Source organism: Erythrolamprus reginae, chromosome 1, assembly GCF_031021105.1.
Source record: "Erythrolamprus reginae isolate rEryReg1 chromosome 1, rEryReg1.hap1, whole genome shotgun sequence".
Taxonomy (NCBI): domain Eukaryota; kingdom Metazoa; phylum Chordata; class Lepidosauria; order Squamata; family Dipsadidae; genus Erythrolamprus; species Erythrolamprus reginae.
In genome coordinates this window covers 63,657,950-63,675,313 of record NC_091950.1, presented here as the reverse complement: position 1 = coordinate 63,675,313, position 17,364 = coordinate 63,657,950, and the positions used below count along the sequence as shown (strand labels likewise).

The 17,364-nt window shown below is 39.0% G+C and overlaps 2 protein-coding genes across 2 annotated transcripts in view; one reads left to right on the top strand and one right to left on the bottom strand.

Moving 5' to 3' along the window:
- CEP128 (centrosomal protein 128) overlaps positions 1–14,357 on the bottom strand; it is a 199,143-nt gene extending 184,786 nt beyond the window's left edge. The window contains exons 1-5 of the mRNA XM_070753955.1: positions 14,217–14,357; positions 8,144–8,287; positions 5,859–5,945; positions 5,606–5,729; positions 2,387–2,505 (exon numbers count right to left, since the gene is read on the bottom strand). Of these exons, the coding sequence (XP_070610056.1) occupies positions 2,387–2,505; positions 5,606–5,729; positions 5,859–5,945; positions 8,144–8,281 (468 nt within the window). The 5' untranslated portion in view covers positions 8,282–8,287; positions 14,217–14,357. The remainder of the gene's footprint in view (positions 1–2,386; positions 2,506–5,605; positions 5,730–5,858; positions 5,946–8,143; positions 8,288–14,216) is intronic.
- A 220-nt stretch (positions 14,358–14,577) lies between these two features.
- TSHR (thyroid stimulating hormone receptor) overlaps positions 14,578–17,364 on the top strand; it is a 43,803-nt gene continuing 41,016 nt past the window's right edge. The window contains exon 1 of the mRNA XM_070733781.1: positions 14,578–15,385. The gene's annotated coding sequence lies outside the window, so the exon portion shown is untranslated. The remainder of the gene's footprint in view (positions 15,386–17,364) is intronic.

The following is a 17,364-nucleotide window of genomic DNA, read 5'->3' as shown; positions in this document are numbered from 1 at the left end:
ACTTTTGTATTTATTTTTCTTTTAGAATTACTTTATATCCTACAGATATTTTACACTCAAGATTTTCCTTTACTCTAAAAAATGCATTACTTTTTTTAACATGTTATTCTTTTTCTAATTACTGGAAGTACGTTTTGAATCTTTGTTAGCTGAGATTTAAATATGTCTTAAACATTCTTCTTAAACTATGTTTTATTATATTTTTGATGCTTACTGTTCTAAATTTCTTCCACCCTCTCTTCCACTACCTTGTTATGCTATTCTTATAAATCTCAGAAGAATCTTTCCACATTAGCATTGAACAGTGACTTTTTAAACATTTTAAAATACACTAGCTATTCCAGAGTCCATTTTATCTAAAGCTATTAGCCAAAATCTATTTTTACTCTCTAGCAAAAGAAACTACAAATAGTAACAGCAGTAAACATTACTCAAAATAGTAATGCAAGTAATCCTTATATTATAGCAGTTTTATACACAATTATTCCTATATAATATGTAATAAATGTTTTGGATTACACTGATAAAATGTAGTATCACATTTAAAAGCTTTAAAAAATACTATTAAATGTGGTTTGCTTAGCTATTATCTAAATATTTCACTTGTACACTACATTTATGCAATTATTTTTAATAAGCTTAGGACACACCACTAAAATTAAAAATATACTGGATAGGAATGTGTTATTTGGTATGTGTAGCATTTCACAAAATAGAAAAACCATTTTAATGGTTCTTCTTTGAGAAGAATTTGTGTTCTCTCCTGAAATGATGATACATTTTTAGAACACAGTAATAATAGTACCACACTAGAAAATTCCACATAAGCGTTAAAGTACTAATTGGCATAGGCTGTTTTATTTTGAAATGCAAAAAGAGAAAGATACAAATTTGAAAAATTTGAAGCTTTAGTGCAGTTTAAGCTTGCTTTCTTTTTTCAAATAATTGTGATTAGTGGCATGAAGCAATTGTTCTGAAAAGATATACTAAGTCCTATTAGCCCAGGAGCAAACACAATCTACAACATACAATTCAAAGATTCTAATGGTTATCATATAGGAGAGATAAATAGAAAATTAACAGAGAGCAACTACCGTGTTTCCCCGAAAATAAGACACAGTCTTATATTAATTTTTGCTCCAAAAGTTGTGCTACGTCTTATTTTCGGGGGGTGCCTTATATTTCTCAAATAAGACAAATTCACAGGAAGAAAAGCTGACACCCCCAAAGAAAGTGTACCGTATGGTACACTGATTACGGTACGGTACCTGTCAGTATGGCACTCACACACACAAACGACGGCATTTATATGATACAACAGTATACTCCCGCTATTGCAGCTTCCGGCCACCAGAGGAACTACAGTCTACGCACTGTAGTGGAGACTGTAATGGCGGTGAGACAGCAGCAGACTGTGTCTGCTGTACTAGACGGTACAAAGCGATGGAAGGGGACAGCAGGAGACGCCACATTATTACGGTACCACTATGAACAGCTTTGAATGGTACCGTATGTTTTTCCACCGTACCGTATGTAAACTTGACTACGCCTTATTTTCGGGGGGTGCCTTATATTAGCAAATTCTGCAAAACCTCTGACATGCCTTACTTTCGGGGTACGTCTTATTTTCAGGGAAATAGGATACATACACCAGCTAACAATCACACGAGAAAGAAAAATCCTTCATTTCACAGCAAATGGATAGACCATAATTTCAGTTGAGTTAACATTAGCATCTTAGATCAAGCCAAATCCCAAAAGCTAGGAAATTTTTGGAAGCCTGGCACTCAGACAAATCAGCTATCAACAGACACATTCAGATACTGTAAGCAGGGGTGGGCTACTGCACGGACGGGGGTACACAGTGGGGTAGCAAAAATGGAGCTCTACCCCAGAGCACCCAATTTGCACTGAAAGATGTTGAAAGAAAATGCATAAGCCACGCCCACAGTGTGGTAGTAAAAATTTTGTTAGCCCTTCACTGACTGTAAGTACGTTTATACACCATTGAAATGAGATAATAAAAAACAAGTAAGCACACTTAGATAAGCAAGAATTAACATTAAATGAACATAATGCAGAAGACAATGCTCCAATCAAAGACCCACTAAAGAGGAAGCCACACCCACACCAAAACTGGTGTGGCAAGCTACTATATATATCAGTCCCCATGCTCATTAACACCATGTTAAGTAGTTGGGTAACGAAGCATTTCCAAGCAAACAATCAAGAACTTCACAGATATATAATAATTCTCAAACTCCATATCAACAAATTCATAGCTGAATTATAGATTTCACTATTGGTAATAAGGTAAAAAGGATTTGGAAGAAGTGGTTATGGCAAAAACATGAGCCTATGTGTTTTTAAAAAAATATCTACTCACCTGGTCCAATTTACCTTGCTGATCAACAAATCGAACAGCAGATCTAGACCGTCGCTGCCTGGTACCTAGTGTTGCACTGTAATCTCTGAGAGGAGAGGTAGGTTTGACACGCTGAACTTCTTTACAGAAAGAAATATAGGAAAATCAGCACAAATATAATAATAATAATAATAATAATAATAATAATAATAATAATAATAATCATAATCATAATCATAATCATAATAATATATTACACTTGTATGCCGCCCCTCTCCGAAGACTCGGGGCTGCTCACAACAGCAATAAAATGGCACAATGCAGATCTAATATTTAAAACTATAACTAAAAACCCGCTATCTTAAAAAAACAATCAATACTATTCAGTCACAACCACACATAACTCTTAATGGTCAGAGAGGGTGATACATTAATTGCCCCATGCCTGGCGACATAGATAGGTCTTCAGGGTCTTGCGGAAGGCGAGGAGGGGACGTTCAAATCTCCAGGGGAAGTTGATTCCAGAGGGCTGGGGCCGCCACAGATAAGGCTCTTCCCGTAGGGCCCACCAGATGACATTGTTTAGTTGACAGGACCCAGAAAAGGCCAACTCTGTGGGACCTAATTGGCCACTGGGATTCATGCAGCAGAAGGCGGTCCCGTAGGTATTCTGGTCCGATGCCATGTAGGGCTTTATAGGTTATCAACAACACTTTGAATTGTGTCCGGAAACTAATTGGCAACCAGTGCAGGCCGCGGAGTGTTGACGAAACAGGGGCATATCTGGGAAGACCCATGACTGCTTGCGCGGCCGCATTCTGCACAATCTGAAGTTTCTGAACACTCTTCATAGGTAGCCTCATAAATAAATACATTTCTCCTGAAATGTAATTATGAGCCGAGGTGGCGCAGTGGGTAGAGTGCAGTACTGCAGGCCACTAAAGCTGACTGCTAAATCTGCAGATCAGCAGTTCAAATCTCATCAATGGCTCAAGGTTGACTCGGCCTTCCATCCTTCTGAGGTGGGTAAAATGAGGACCTGGATTGTGGGGGCAATTTTTATTTATTTATTTATTTGATTTTTATGCCACCCTTCTCCATAGACTCAGGGAGGCTTACAGCATGTTAGCAATAGCACTTTTTAACAGAGCTAGCATATTGGCCCCACAATCCAGGTCCTCATTTTACCCAGCTCAGAGGGATGGGAAGGCTGAGTCAACCTTGAGCCAGTGATGAGATTTGAACCGCTGACCTACAGATCTACAGTCAGCTTCAGTGACCTGCAGTACAGCACTCTACCTGCTGCACCACCCCGGCTCATTATGCTGGCTGTTAAAAAGTACTATTGCTAACATGTTGTAAGCCACCCTGAGTCTAAGGAGAAGGGCGGCATAAAAAATTGAATAATTAAATTAAGTTAAGTCAAGTTAAATTAATTAAAATAATTTTACAGTAGTCCCTCACCTATCGCTGGTGTTACGTTCCAGACCCGGCCGTGATAGGTGAAATCCGCGATGGGGAATTTCTCCTCCTTCTCACCAGCTCCGGATGCCTGGAGGTGAGCAACTGCCGGCTAACCTTCCCCACCCCCCTACTACTTACTCTGTGCCTGAGGAAAAGAAGGGGAGTGGGGCAAAAGAATTGCCGCCCCCGAGCATTCCCGACCCACTGCTATTCTTTGCAGCAGTTCGGCCAAACGTTGTCTTTTTTGCCTTACCCCGGCTGGAAAGTCCCTGGTGAGCTGCCCCGGCTGGTTCTTTTTCTCTCTCTCTTTTCTTTTCTTTTTTTTCCCCTCCACCCGCCCAGCACTTCCTCTCCCGCCCTCGAGCCCAGTCTGGAAATCCCCACCGCATCGCGTTCCTTTCTTTGCTCGTGCTCACTCGTTCGTGCACTGCCGGGAGCTCTTTCTCCAACCCCAAGCACGACGACGCCAACCACTAAGCGCGCCTCCAAAGACTGCCTTCTCGGCACTGGCGAGGCGGGTTGAACGAGGGGACAGGCCTCCGCCAGAGCTCAGTCCCCACCCTGCTCATCATTCGCCCAGCCGCGGGCTGATTGGCTTGTCCTGCCCTTCCAAACTTCTAAGCGCCGTATTTGTGCCAATGCTGACTTCAAAACCCGCGATGAAGTGAAGCCGTGGTGGGTGAAGCGCGATATAGCGAGGGACTACTGTATACATAAATGACAATCTATTCCTCTATGGATCTACCAAGATATTTGTATTAATCTCCTCAAACATTATATTTTCCATCATACTTAGAGGTATATATTGTTCAAGCATAGCTACTACAAAGCAAAATTAATCAATAAAGAGTTCACTGTACAGTGGAACCCCGACATAAGAGCTGCTCTACTTAAGAGCAACTCGAGATAAGAGCTGGGAGGGGAGAGATATTTTTGTTCTACTTACAAGCCCAAATTCGAGATACAAGCGCCAAGGAGCTGTCTCCTGAAGCCAAACGCTAACTTCCGCGTTCGGCTTCAGGAGACAGCTGCGAAGCGGCGCGCGTGTTTTAAAAGGTTGCAGCCGGCCTGGGGGGCTCGGGGGGGGGCTTGCAGCTTTCTTTCTTGCTCTTTTTCTTTCTCTCTTTTACCTTCCCTTCCTCTATTTCTTCTTTTCTTTCTCCTTCCCACCTTCTTCCCTCCCTCCCTCCCTTCACTCATTCCTCTCTTACTCTCCCCTTTCATAAGTTTCCTTGCTTCCTTCCTCTGTTCCTGTCCCTTCCCTCTTTCCTTCCTTCCTTCCCACCCTCCGTCCATTCATTCACCCATTCCTCTCTTGATCGCTTAAAGCCGGTCCCTGGTGCAAAAAGGGTTGGGGACCTCTGTCCTACAGGATTGGGTGGCAGAGAAGTTGAACATATGTAAATTTAAAAGTTTAAGAAAGTTTACAAGTTAAGTGAAAGAAACTTCATTATTCATTTATATGTACATGTACATTTCTTCATTAAAAACATGTCTTTCTGCATAATTTAGACTAACTTTGTGAGTTTTTTGAGGGCTGGAACCAATTAAAATTATTTACATTAATTCCTATGGGGAAAAGTCGTTCGAGATAAGAGCTGCTCGACTTAAGAGCCCAGGTCCGGAACGAATTAAACTCGTATCTCGAGGTACCACTGTATTCACAAATACAGTACATATACAATATATTCAATATATGTATATTGAATAGTTCAATAGGACACCTATTGAAGGTAAGTGAGTATATGATTACAGTGTGAGGTTTATTAGATATACCTGGAGTTCCACCATCCAGATCACTCGCATACAAGCTTGAAAGAGATGCGCTTCTTACTCCAGAATTTCTCAGTAAGCGTGGGTTCTTCAATTGGCCCAGGGATTCTTCCAAATTTTCCTTAAGCTATATGAAAATGGCAGCTTGTTAGCTAGAAGATCATTTTCCTTCAAATAGCACTAAAGAATAGAATAGAAACAGGAATTTTATACTTTTACATATTCTAATTACTAAATTCAATCAGTAGCTGCTTACATTTGCAATTGTTTCTGCCTGCTCATTGTTATACTCTCGATATTGGCCCAACATCTGATCCACATGTCTTAAATTCCAATTTGCATCCTTTAAAAATGAGAAGAAAACATAATTAAACTACAATCCAAGCTATAAATACGGAAGGTGAAATGAAGGTTAAGTGAGGGAGGTCAATACAAAACAAGTAGTTTGTGTGCTTTTCTTACCAAATGTGCAACCTTAAAGTCACAACCAGTTTAGTGCCCACCGATATTTATGTTGTACTTATTTATTCAACTGTCTTACAATTATTAATACTATGTAATGCCTCCTCCTAGGGTTCTAGGAGATCCACATCAATATAGTTGTCAAAAGGGTATTAAATTTGTACTTTCTCTAATCCAATGTTTCTTGACCTTGGCAACTTTATGATGTGCAGCAGTTCCCAGAACTCCTCAGGCTAGGAAATTCTGGGAGTTGAATACATAAAGTTGTCACTTTTGAAAAATGCTGATCTCATCAATTAACCTCACAGTCTGCCTAAAGCAGACTATAACCCTGTTGAATAATGTGGCAGTGTTCAGAAACCCGTGTGTTTTACTGTTTCCTTGAAAGTAAGTAATTTAGGAATATTAAAAGTGAACCAAAAGGACTACAGGAAGGGAACTTGTATGGAGTTAAACCACTGACCTATGTATCAGAAACTATCTAGAAGAAACTACCTAATAGAAATTATTAAGACAACAACCTGTCTGAAAAGTGTTTTTTTCAAGAAGCAACTGGACTTTCTGTTTTTTCTTTGAAGATGTTCCACTTCTCATTCAAGAAGCCGGTTGCCTCTTTTGGGACAATCAGGACCTGGATGACTGAGAATCTCCATAGAGTCTCAAACTTTCTCAAGTTTACTAATTACTGAATCCAGAATCTTTTGCATGTAAAGTGCATGTGCTATGAGTATGTTAAATCTAAGCAGAAAAATTGATGACCTCTCAACACATTGTTTCCCGTTATGACCTATTTTATCTCTTTCTTTAGTTAAAAACAGATACTGAACTATATTTATATATGAAAAGATATCAAGCATATAATCAATCAGACTTTCCACTTTATATTCAAATTGTCTTCTTCTTTTTTTAAAAAAATGTGGGTTTTAGTATATTATAAATCATCTTGGCCATTTTTATTAAAAAGGCTATTTATAGTTAAAATCAATAAATAATTCTCACTTAGCACTTGCCCTATTTAATGACTGTTCAAAGTTGTGATAGCACTGAAAAGGTCATTTTATAGTTGGTCCTCATATTTATGACCATCGCAGCATCTCCACCGTCATAAGATTGAGATATGTGCATTTTGCAACCAGTGGGTGTTTCAACCATCACACTGTCCCACAGTCATAGGATTGACATTTGTAGTGCACCTCTTCCTTAAGAGACCCTCTATAAACTCAGCTGTCCTTGATAACTAGTGTTCTGTCTCTAACCTAGCCTTTTTGAGAAGAATATTGAAACACTAGCTAGATTAAATCCAAACAAAACACAGTGTCTTAATACTCATTAAGGTCCAGACTAACTGGATGCCACTACTTTTGAAAGAGCAGATAAAAGACTTAATGATCTTCCTGGATTTACAGCCACTACTTTATGGACAAATAAAGGCTAAGATCTGGGAAGCAGCACTCATAGAAACATAGAAACATAGAAGTCTGACAGCAGAAAAAGACCTCGTGGTCCATCTAGTCTGCCCTTATACTATTTTCTCTATTTTATCTTAGGATGGATATATGTTTATCCCAGGCATGTTTAAATTCAGTTACTGTGGATTTATCTACCACATCTGCTGGAAGTTTGTTCCAAGGATCTACTACTCTTTCAGTAAAATAATATTTTCTCATGTTGCTTTTGATCTTTCCCCCAACTAACTTCAGATTGTGTCCCCTTGTTATTGTGTTCACTTTCCTATTAAAAACACTTCCCTCCTGAACCTTATTTAACCCTTTAATATATTGAAATGTTTCGATCATGTCCCCCCTTTTCCTTCTGTCTTCCAGACTATACAGATTAAGTTCATTAAGTCTTTCCTGATACGTTTTATGCTTAAGACCTTCCACCATTCTTGTAGTCCGTCTTTGGACCCGTTCAATTTTGTCAACTACTACTAAGTAAACTACTAAGAATCTGACTAAACAAACAGACTTCTCCCAGGCTCAATGTTACAAATCAAGACAGTTATCTGACCATATAGAATTAGAACCCTGCCTTGTAATTCTACAAAATTGTTCTTTAAAGTAGACCATTCATAGCAACCTGCAAAGTATTTGCTAAAGTGTGAATCTTCTCTGCAACATCTTCAGTTCCATGATTTCCAATTCTGGTTGCTCTTATAGGACCTCTTCTTCCAATTCTACGACGAATGTTATCAGAGTCGCTGGATGAATCTGCCATTGGAATCTTAAGGGTGAAAAAGACTCACATTAGTAACTTTTATTACATTTTATCAGTTGCAGTATCATATCACCAAAAAAGAAATTCAAAAAGCATGTTAACCTTTCTTGATTCTCAAATACATAATACACACACACACTCTCTCTCTCTCTCTCTCTCCCAATTACTATCCTCCTCACTTTGAGAACATTTGAAAAAGATTTTGAAGGACAGGTCAATTCAGCATGCAATATGTATAGATCTATTGTTTAGCATAGCCTAGACATAGCCATTTCCTTAATATATCACAATCTCATTAATCTGTACTTGCATTAATAATGATGACAAAACCTACCCAAAATTTGTAAAGTACTAAAAAAGCACAGATAACACACTATAATGAACAAGGTTAATTGAGACATGCCTCAATGTTGAAAAGGTGGTGATCAATCACAAGGCTCAAGACTATAAATCCTGTACATAACCCAGAATGAGAAGTCATATTTGTTTTGTCTTTTTTCTGAAAGAGCAAGGATTCCTAACAAACTGAATTTTTCTTCACCCTATAGGCCCTTAATTCAAAGTAAAGTCAGGGAGACTGGAGGGAGCTAAGCGTTTACTGACCAGATGCCCTTCTGACACTAATATTGAGTTCAAAGCAGGCTTTTTTTTTCTTTGTGACCTAAGAAAGAAACATCTGTTGCTACAGTACCTAGGATTGAACTATCAACCTTTGAAGTAGGAGGCGAGTGTCTTTACTACTAGACTCCCATGCCAGTCAACACATACTGAATGAGTATTTTGATCATTGTTCTTCATGATGTTCATAGGATTGTAGAACAATCAACTTCAAAGTTCTATAATGTGGAAAGATTATAGAAGATACTATAGGAGAACCTATCAAGCTTCTTGAGGTCACAGGGTCACCCTTTTCAACTTCCATGCCACTTCTTCAATATGCAAAGAAAAAGTTACCAGGGAAGATCACAAGTTGCTGAGGTAACACTCGCCCACATGTGTACCCTTCCCCAACCCGCTGCAGCAACACCACAACCACTTGCACAGCCTTACAGTATCTCTTGGGTACACTATACACCTCCATGACTTTTGTCAACTGGCAGCACCTCTTGTATACTCTGTACACTCCTGTGTAGCACCTATTGTATACTGTTGCACACTCTTCCCAACCCAATCAACCCCTTCTGTACACCCTTATTCACCCATCCCAACCTGACTCACATGCTTCCTTGCACCCTTATCTACCTCATTCATCTTCCCAGTTCATGTCTGTGAGCCTGGAACTTGCAACATCCTGCCAACTTCTGCGCGGACTTCGGTGTGGGAAACCATCAGGAAGTAGCCTTGCCTAATGACCCTGGGTTTGAGCTAGCAACGACAACCAGAACTGCGGGTATTTATTTATTTATTATTTATTTATTGGATTTATATGTCGCCCCTCTCTGAGGACTCGGGGCGGCTTACAACATACAGTCTAAAAAAGACAATGAAATTTTTTTAAAATTCAATTAACTTAAAATTAACTAGTCTAAAACCCCAAATTTATTTCTAATCCATCGCTCCCATTCACACAGCAACCATACATTTAATTCATCAGCCAGGGGGCAAGTAATTAACAGCCCCAAGCCTGACGGCACAAATGACTCTTGTGAAAGGTGAGGAGGGTAGGGGCAGTACAAATCTCTGGGGGGAGCTGGTTCCAGAGGGCCGGAGCCCCCACATTATCTAGTTGACAGGACTGGAGAAGGCCGACTCTGTAGGACCTAACCAGTCGCTGGGATTCATGCAGCAGGAGGTGATCCCGTAAGTAATCTGGTCCGATGCCATGTATTGCTGTCACCAAGCAATGTGGTTGTGCTTTATGCCCACATTGTCTTTGTAACTTGAGGACTACCTGTAAGTAGTGCAAAGACATTACACAAAATAATTGAATAGGAACTACAACTATATATACAGTGTTCCCTCGATTTTCGCGGGTTCGAACTTCGCGAAAAGTCTATACCACGGTTTTTCAAAAATATTAATTAAAAAATACTTCGTGGTTTTTTCCCTATACCATGGTTTTTCCCGCCTGATGACATCATATGTAATCGCCAAATCTTTGTCCGCCTTTAATAAATATTTTTTTAATAAACTTTAATAAATAAACATGGTGAGTAATAATCTAAATAGTTGCTAAGGGAATGGAAAATTGCAATTTAGGGGTTTAAAGTGTTAAGGGAAGGCTTGTGATACTGTTCATAGCCAAAAATAGTGTATTTACTTCCGCATCTCTACTTCGCGGAAATTCGACTTTCGCGGGCGGTCTCGGAACGCATCCCCCACGAAAATCGAGGGAACACTGTATATGTCATATGTTTTTGCTGAATTTGAAAATTAAGAAGAGGGTTCTTTGGCAACTGGTTTCCAGAAGTGGCTACGGGAGGACAGGTTCGGGGACGTGGACAAGCAGCCATTGCTGCTGGTCAGCGAGCAGGGGCAAATTTCTGCTACTGGTTTGGAAAACTGGTCCAAAGCAGCAGCAACCCATCACTGGCATGGATGTAACTCCCAGAATTGCCCAATCAGCACCTTGAAGCTACCAAATTTGAAAAACACTGACAGGAATGATCCTTGGCTTCCTTTTCAACTTCACTATTACAAATAGTCCTTGACTTACAGTAGTTCATTTAATGACTGCTCAAAGTTACAATGTCACTAGAGAGAAGTGAGTTATGACCATTTTTAACCCTTCCAACTATTGCAGCATTCCCCATGGTCACTTGATCAAAATTTGGATGCTTAGCAACTGATTTGATGGTTCCAGTATCCTGGGATCATCGGATCACCTTTGTGACCTTGTGGCCAGCGAAGTCAATGGAAAGTCAGATTCACTTAACAATATGTTACTAATGACAACAACTGTGGCAAGAAATGTAAAATTGGGGCAAAATCCACTTCACTGTCTCGCTTTGCAACATAAATGTTGGGTTCAATCGTGGTTGTAAGTCGAGAACTACCTGCATTCTTGTTGCTTCACCTTGTCTCTGTGTGTTGGGGTGGGAATGTTTGGAAGCAAGATCTTAGTAACCAATTGTTTCCAGACTCTTATCGTTATGACTCTCAAGATTTCAAAGATATCACTATTACTTCCTTTTATAGCAGTTTTGAAGAATTTTACATATGTAAACTATGTGCAATTATCCAGACATGTAATATCATTACGCACATACATTAAAAGTTTATATTCACACATTATTATGGTATAGCAAATAGCAATTTGTCCTAAGTGCCTGATAATCGCTAGAGCAAACCCTTGGCCCGAAGGAAGATTTCTAAAAGCTACTATTTTAGGTACAACAATCCCAAAAACAAAAACTTCATTCAGAACCCACATTACTAAACAGTAAAAGAAAGTCTCTTTATTTCACTGCCAGTACTAAAAGAAAAAGAAAAGTGGCTGAATTGATCCCATTCATCCAGAAATAAGGCAACCCAGTTAAGAGTGTTTATGGTATCTTTTTTAAAAAAACAAAACAGAATTGGACTGATTCTGCTATTTGCCACAACATTATTCTACAGTTTACATTAGTTTATAGATTCACAGAGATTGAATGGATCATTTTGGCCACTCAATCAACTCCTTCTCCATGTAGAAATCCAAATTAAAGCATCTCTGTAAGGTGTTTGCAGGTCTCTACTTAAATATCCAATAATGAAAAGTTTAGCAGCCTTCTCACCAATCAGTTTAAACCCAGAACGGTCTTTCTGTTAGTAAAATGTGGGGTAAATTTAAATTTGCCTTCATCTTTCTTAAATCTATTATCCAAAGACATTGGATGTGAGAACAATTCTTGGCCTTCTTTTGTGTGTCAGCCTTTCTTAAAAACTGCTCTCATACCTAATCAGTTCTCAGACACTTACTGATAACAATTTTTGAAACACATTATCTTTTCCACATATGCCATGAACTGCCAAAACTGAAGTATTATAATAATAGAAGCTACACTTAAAGTCAGGAGTAGTCATTTTAAAAATGCACCTTTATATATAAAACATCAATTTTAAACACTTTACGGTATTTCTTTAAAATGCAGATTTTACTTATCCATTGATCAAAAGAACAGTTTTCTTCTTTTCCCTATTGTAGTTTCTACTAAAGAATCGTGTATATCAGTGCTGTCAAACTCATGGCCCACAGGCTGCAAACGGATATAGGCCATGTGCTGGCCACAGCCACGCCCAGTTTAGCAAAGGTGAAAAAAGTCTGACACCCCGATGGTACTATGGTACCTCTACTTTGCAGATTGTACTAAATTAAGTAGAAACTTTTGACCTGTTCAGACAAAAATTATCTGTAAGCCAAACTTCAATAATGTAACCAGTGACTTTTGTTATCATGTATTTCTACCATAATTTTGTAGCGATACAATTATGATCTACCTTAGAGCAGACCCATGGCCTGACAGAGGATCCCAAATAGAATAGAATAGAATTCTTTATATACCAAGTGTGATTGGATGCACAAGGAATTTGTCTTGGTGCATATGCTCTCAGTATACCCAAAAGAAAAAGATATATTTCTCAAGAATCATTTGGTACAACATTTAAATCAAGGCCAATATTCAAGGGCATGCACCTGGTTCATACAGGACTTCTCACTTGAAAAAAAAAATCCTCAAAACCGATTAATTTGAATTGAGAGCAGTAATCCCTACCTTGGATAAAGTAGTAAAACAAATTAGTGAAAGGGCTAGTCTAAAAAAATGCATGCACCATTGCAAATCTTCAAGGTAAAGGAAGCTGTCAATCAACTTCACAAGCCTCCAGAACACAATTTATTCCCCTAAGCACAGAATGTCACAATTGCAAATAGAAAAAAAAGCCACACCCTAGCAGACTACAGTATTAGCAAAACGATACTTAGGAAACTTTAAGTACAACTTCTCCAAACTTCAATCAACGGGGAAAAAGGAAGTTGAATCAAACTAAGAACTTAGGGGAACATTTATATGTGCTGAGACACTTTCAGTTAAGTCATCATAAAATTAAACAGAATACAATTGTTCAAAAAGTAGGTTGAAAGGGAACAAACAAAAGCTTTTGTTATAGTAACCAGGACCACACTGTATTGTGATTTAGGAGCAAATGAATCAAACCCATGTTTACCTATTAAATGTAGAATATCATTAGCCTATAGGCATAGTTCCCAGTTCCATCACAGTATAGCCCACAGTACCGTATTATAAACTAATAGTTTAAAATCTATTTAATTCAGTGGTTATATCTTATATGCCTTAAGACAGACCTGAATATATAGTTTAAGGCAGTGGTCACCAACTCGGGTCCGTAAAAAATGTTGGTGGTCCACAGAAAAATTATTTACATTTTTATATTGCACTAAGTACTATTTATCTAGCTATGCTGGCTGGAGAATTCTGGGAATTGAAGTCCACAAATCTTAAAGTTGACAAGTTTGAAGACCTCTGCTCTAAATGCACCTCAATCTGCGCACCCCATTTTGCCCAATGGCAACTTCCCCAGCATAAGGTTGCTGAAATCAACAGGGTTCATCACGAGTCACGATGGTCAAATTATAACTGACCACCTCTTAAGCCATACCAGATAAGGATGATAGAAGGATTAGAAGCTGGGCAAAAACATGATGAATCACTTTTATTTCTGATGCACATAATCGGGCTGCATAACTGTCATCCATTGCAAAGTTTCTTTTGTCCAGATACTATAAAGACCCTTCGCACAAGTGACCCGAAATTCGCATGAGATCACGATCGAACGCGATCGCACGATCAAAGGAAGTGGCTCTCTCCACCCATGAACGGATTGCACCCACTCCGATTCTTTCATTCACGCTCGCTGTCATAAACATCCACACGCTTATTTCTACCCTGGGCCCCGGACACTTCTCCGGTCCCGGGACTAACCCGCGCCTTCTCACCTGAGAATAGTTGTCAGGAAAGAAGCATGACTCCGGACGCTTCCGACTCCAACTGTCCGACACCCGCCCCGCTGCCGCTATGGCAACTTGAACTAGCCGCCCTGCCACCGAGAGAGAGCGGCCTCGCAAGGCGCCAGTGCCCCTCGGGCGCCAGGCATCCTAGGAATCGTAGTTCGAATGTCCGGAGGCACCGATTGTTTCGAGTCGATGGGAAACTACAGCTACCAGAGTGCTCCGCGACCAGCCATCTAAGGAACAGTCAGAAGCGCCGTTCCTCGTTGCCGAAGAGCCAGTTACAGAAGCGGTAATAGAGAGAGTCAGGCTACGCCTGTTTCTTAAAGGCGCAGGCGCTTAATTTCAGTTTTGCATATTCTTCTCAGTCAGTGTCTTTGCTGTTTATGGGAGGTTGGTACTGGGACATTGTCAGGCAGCTTACAATAATCACAGCCGCGTATGATTCAAAGAGCATGCCAATAGTAGTGTGTGGCTTACCATTTGGACTCGCTACATTAACTAATTGAACTTCATACAATATTTTGGGCTCCCGAGAAACAGATTGATTGTCTGGACTGGGTCTGCAAAAGTTCATACGGTTGACTAGTTTATGGTTCTGGGGATTGAACTGAACTTCATTTTAAGATAGCTAGTGTTAGAGTACAGACCAGAAACGGGACCAGTTGCAAGCAGGTCGTGCAAATCACAGAAGTCTTGGGTGAACGCAGGTTTATATTTCCCCCCCCCCCCCCGTATTATTGGCCGCCTTTTGCACTAATAAGAATTTTTAAAGCGGAATATAAAATAGGCGGTTTGGAGTAATAATCAATTTTGAACGAAAGCGAACCGATAAGCAGATAATATTAACACGCGTCTTCATCTACTTATTGGAGGAAAATTTCAGACTCGGTGCGATCTGTCCAGTCGCCACTAGATGGCAACCGATTGTCAGCCTTGAAGAGGCTGCTGGCACTGATGTTGCCGAGTGGAATTGCCTTCTCTAACCCACCGTTCAGGCAAGTTGAGGCGCCTTTGCTGTCCATCCCTGATGGGACTTTGGAGGGTTTTCCGCACTTTCTGGCCGGGTGTTTCAGAAGGCGTTGGGCTGGAGAAGAGGACGAGAAAGGACTTCATCCCCCTTGACAGAGACCAACTTCACTGAGCTGCGAGTCCCGGTGAGGATCAATAAAGAGAGGCAGTTGGTATCTGTACTGCTGTGTTCAGGATGGTGTTTCTCAGCTTTGACAACTTTTAAGTTGTGTGGACTTCAACTCCCATAATCCCCCCTCGCCTCTATACTTACTGGGGAATTCTGGGGGTTGAAGTCCACATATCTTAAGAGTTGCCAAGGCTGAGAATCACAGACCTAAAGGGATGGAGAAGGGAGGAAAGGCTCCTGCCCCTTAAAGTATAGCTCCTGGCAAGTGGGGGGTTGAGTGTTTCCATATGAAAAGTTGCTACAATCCTCAAAAATCCTGGTATAGTTGGGGCAGGATGGTTTCAAAGGACCCAAATGGCAGCAGGTGGAAATTCAGCCTGGCAGGTGTCATCTCAATTTCATCTCCCCAGGGCAGGAAGTTTCACTTGATAACCCTCTGACAGTTATGCAAGCCTGAATGCTGCTTGCAAGTCTTAATCAAGAGAAAGAAAAAGGCACCTTTGAGTATTCCTTGTGTAATATTTCCTGCTGAACTTAATTTTTGATGATATCTAAGATAATACTATAACATGCCATTTTCAGAATTTCTAGCCAAAATAGGACGGATGGCACACTATTGGGAAGGAATGTTGATATTCTGTATTGTGTTTTGAAAAAAATATCAGAATTTTTCCCACTGATCATTGCTAACATTGAAATAACAATAGGCATTAATAACTTTTGGCAGCAAACCTGTGTTTAAACTGTTCAATATAATACAAGTTAAATGAAATACGGTAGTTTAGGGTTGCAAGCAATCCCAAGTTTACAATTATATCCTTGTTTTTTATTTAAATTTAAGATAGTGTTTCTAATTTAAAATGTTCAGTATTTATTATTTATTGTGGACGAACGTGGTTGTCCTTACAAATAATGAATAAATCCTGAAAGCTGGGCAATTTTAAAAAACTATTTTCTCCTCCCATTTCTTTTAAGGTTATTCTAGATACAAGAATATAAGAAATTATTTCCATTTGTTAAAGTTTCATCTAGTATTAGTTCAAAAATGATAAAACTCAATATTCTATTTATCACAAAATATATTCTTTATTTTTGAAAATGTCCTCTATAATTGAATTGGAAAGTTTACTAGAGATATATATCTTAAATAGATTGAGCTTGATTTATATTTGTTATTTTTATTTCATTGGAGATCCCACATCTCTCCTCTCTTAGTATTCATTCCTATATTTATTTTTAGCAATTTATTCAATTTCTGTATAGAAACTTTCATATAGAAAATTGATAACCGAGCTTCTTTCCAGATAGATTTCTGATTTTTCAAAAATACTTAGGCTATTGTTAAGGTCACTCAATAATTTATTTCTTTAACTTGCAAATCAGATTTTAAATCTTTTATAATTATTTCTATATTTTGGAAATTTATACTGTCTAAACAACTACATCTTTGAATGTAGGTTTTTTTTATTCTATTCTAATGTTGCTAAAATTGTTGTGAGAGATTTTATCTGTACATATTGAAACCATCTTAGACCTCTGTTTTACTTTTCATTAACTATTTATCCATATATCATATTTCCTCAAAATGGTAGAATCCATGCAATTTTCAAATGTTCAAAATTTCTCAGATTATCAGATACTGAAAGCTATGCATTTGAAAATGAATAATGCTTGCTTCAGTTTTGTAAAACATTTGGAAATACAGTAAATTATTGCATTGTTTAATTTGCAATATATTACAAATAATTTGTCAATGAGCATTCTTCCTCCAAAGCAAAGGATTTAATCCACTATCTCAAGTGTTCTTTATGTAGTTTCTAGCTGTTTGATATGACAAATTTTCCATGGGTGGTACCATAATCTCAAATCAATACAGCTATGGACAATGTAATACTGTAATTCTGAGGTCTCCTTTTTATTCCTGAAAAATCAAGTCTTTCTGATCAAATTTGTGCAAGATGTGCCAAAAGAGATGCACTGCTTTAAAAAGAAAAT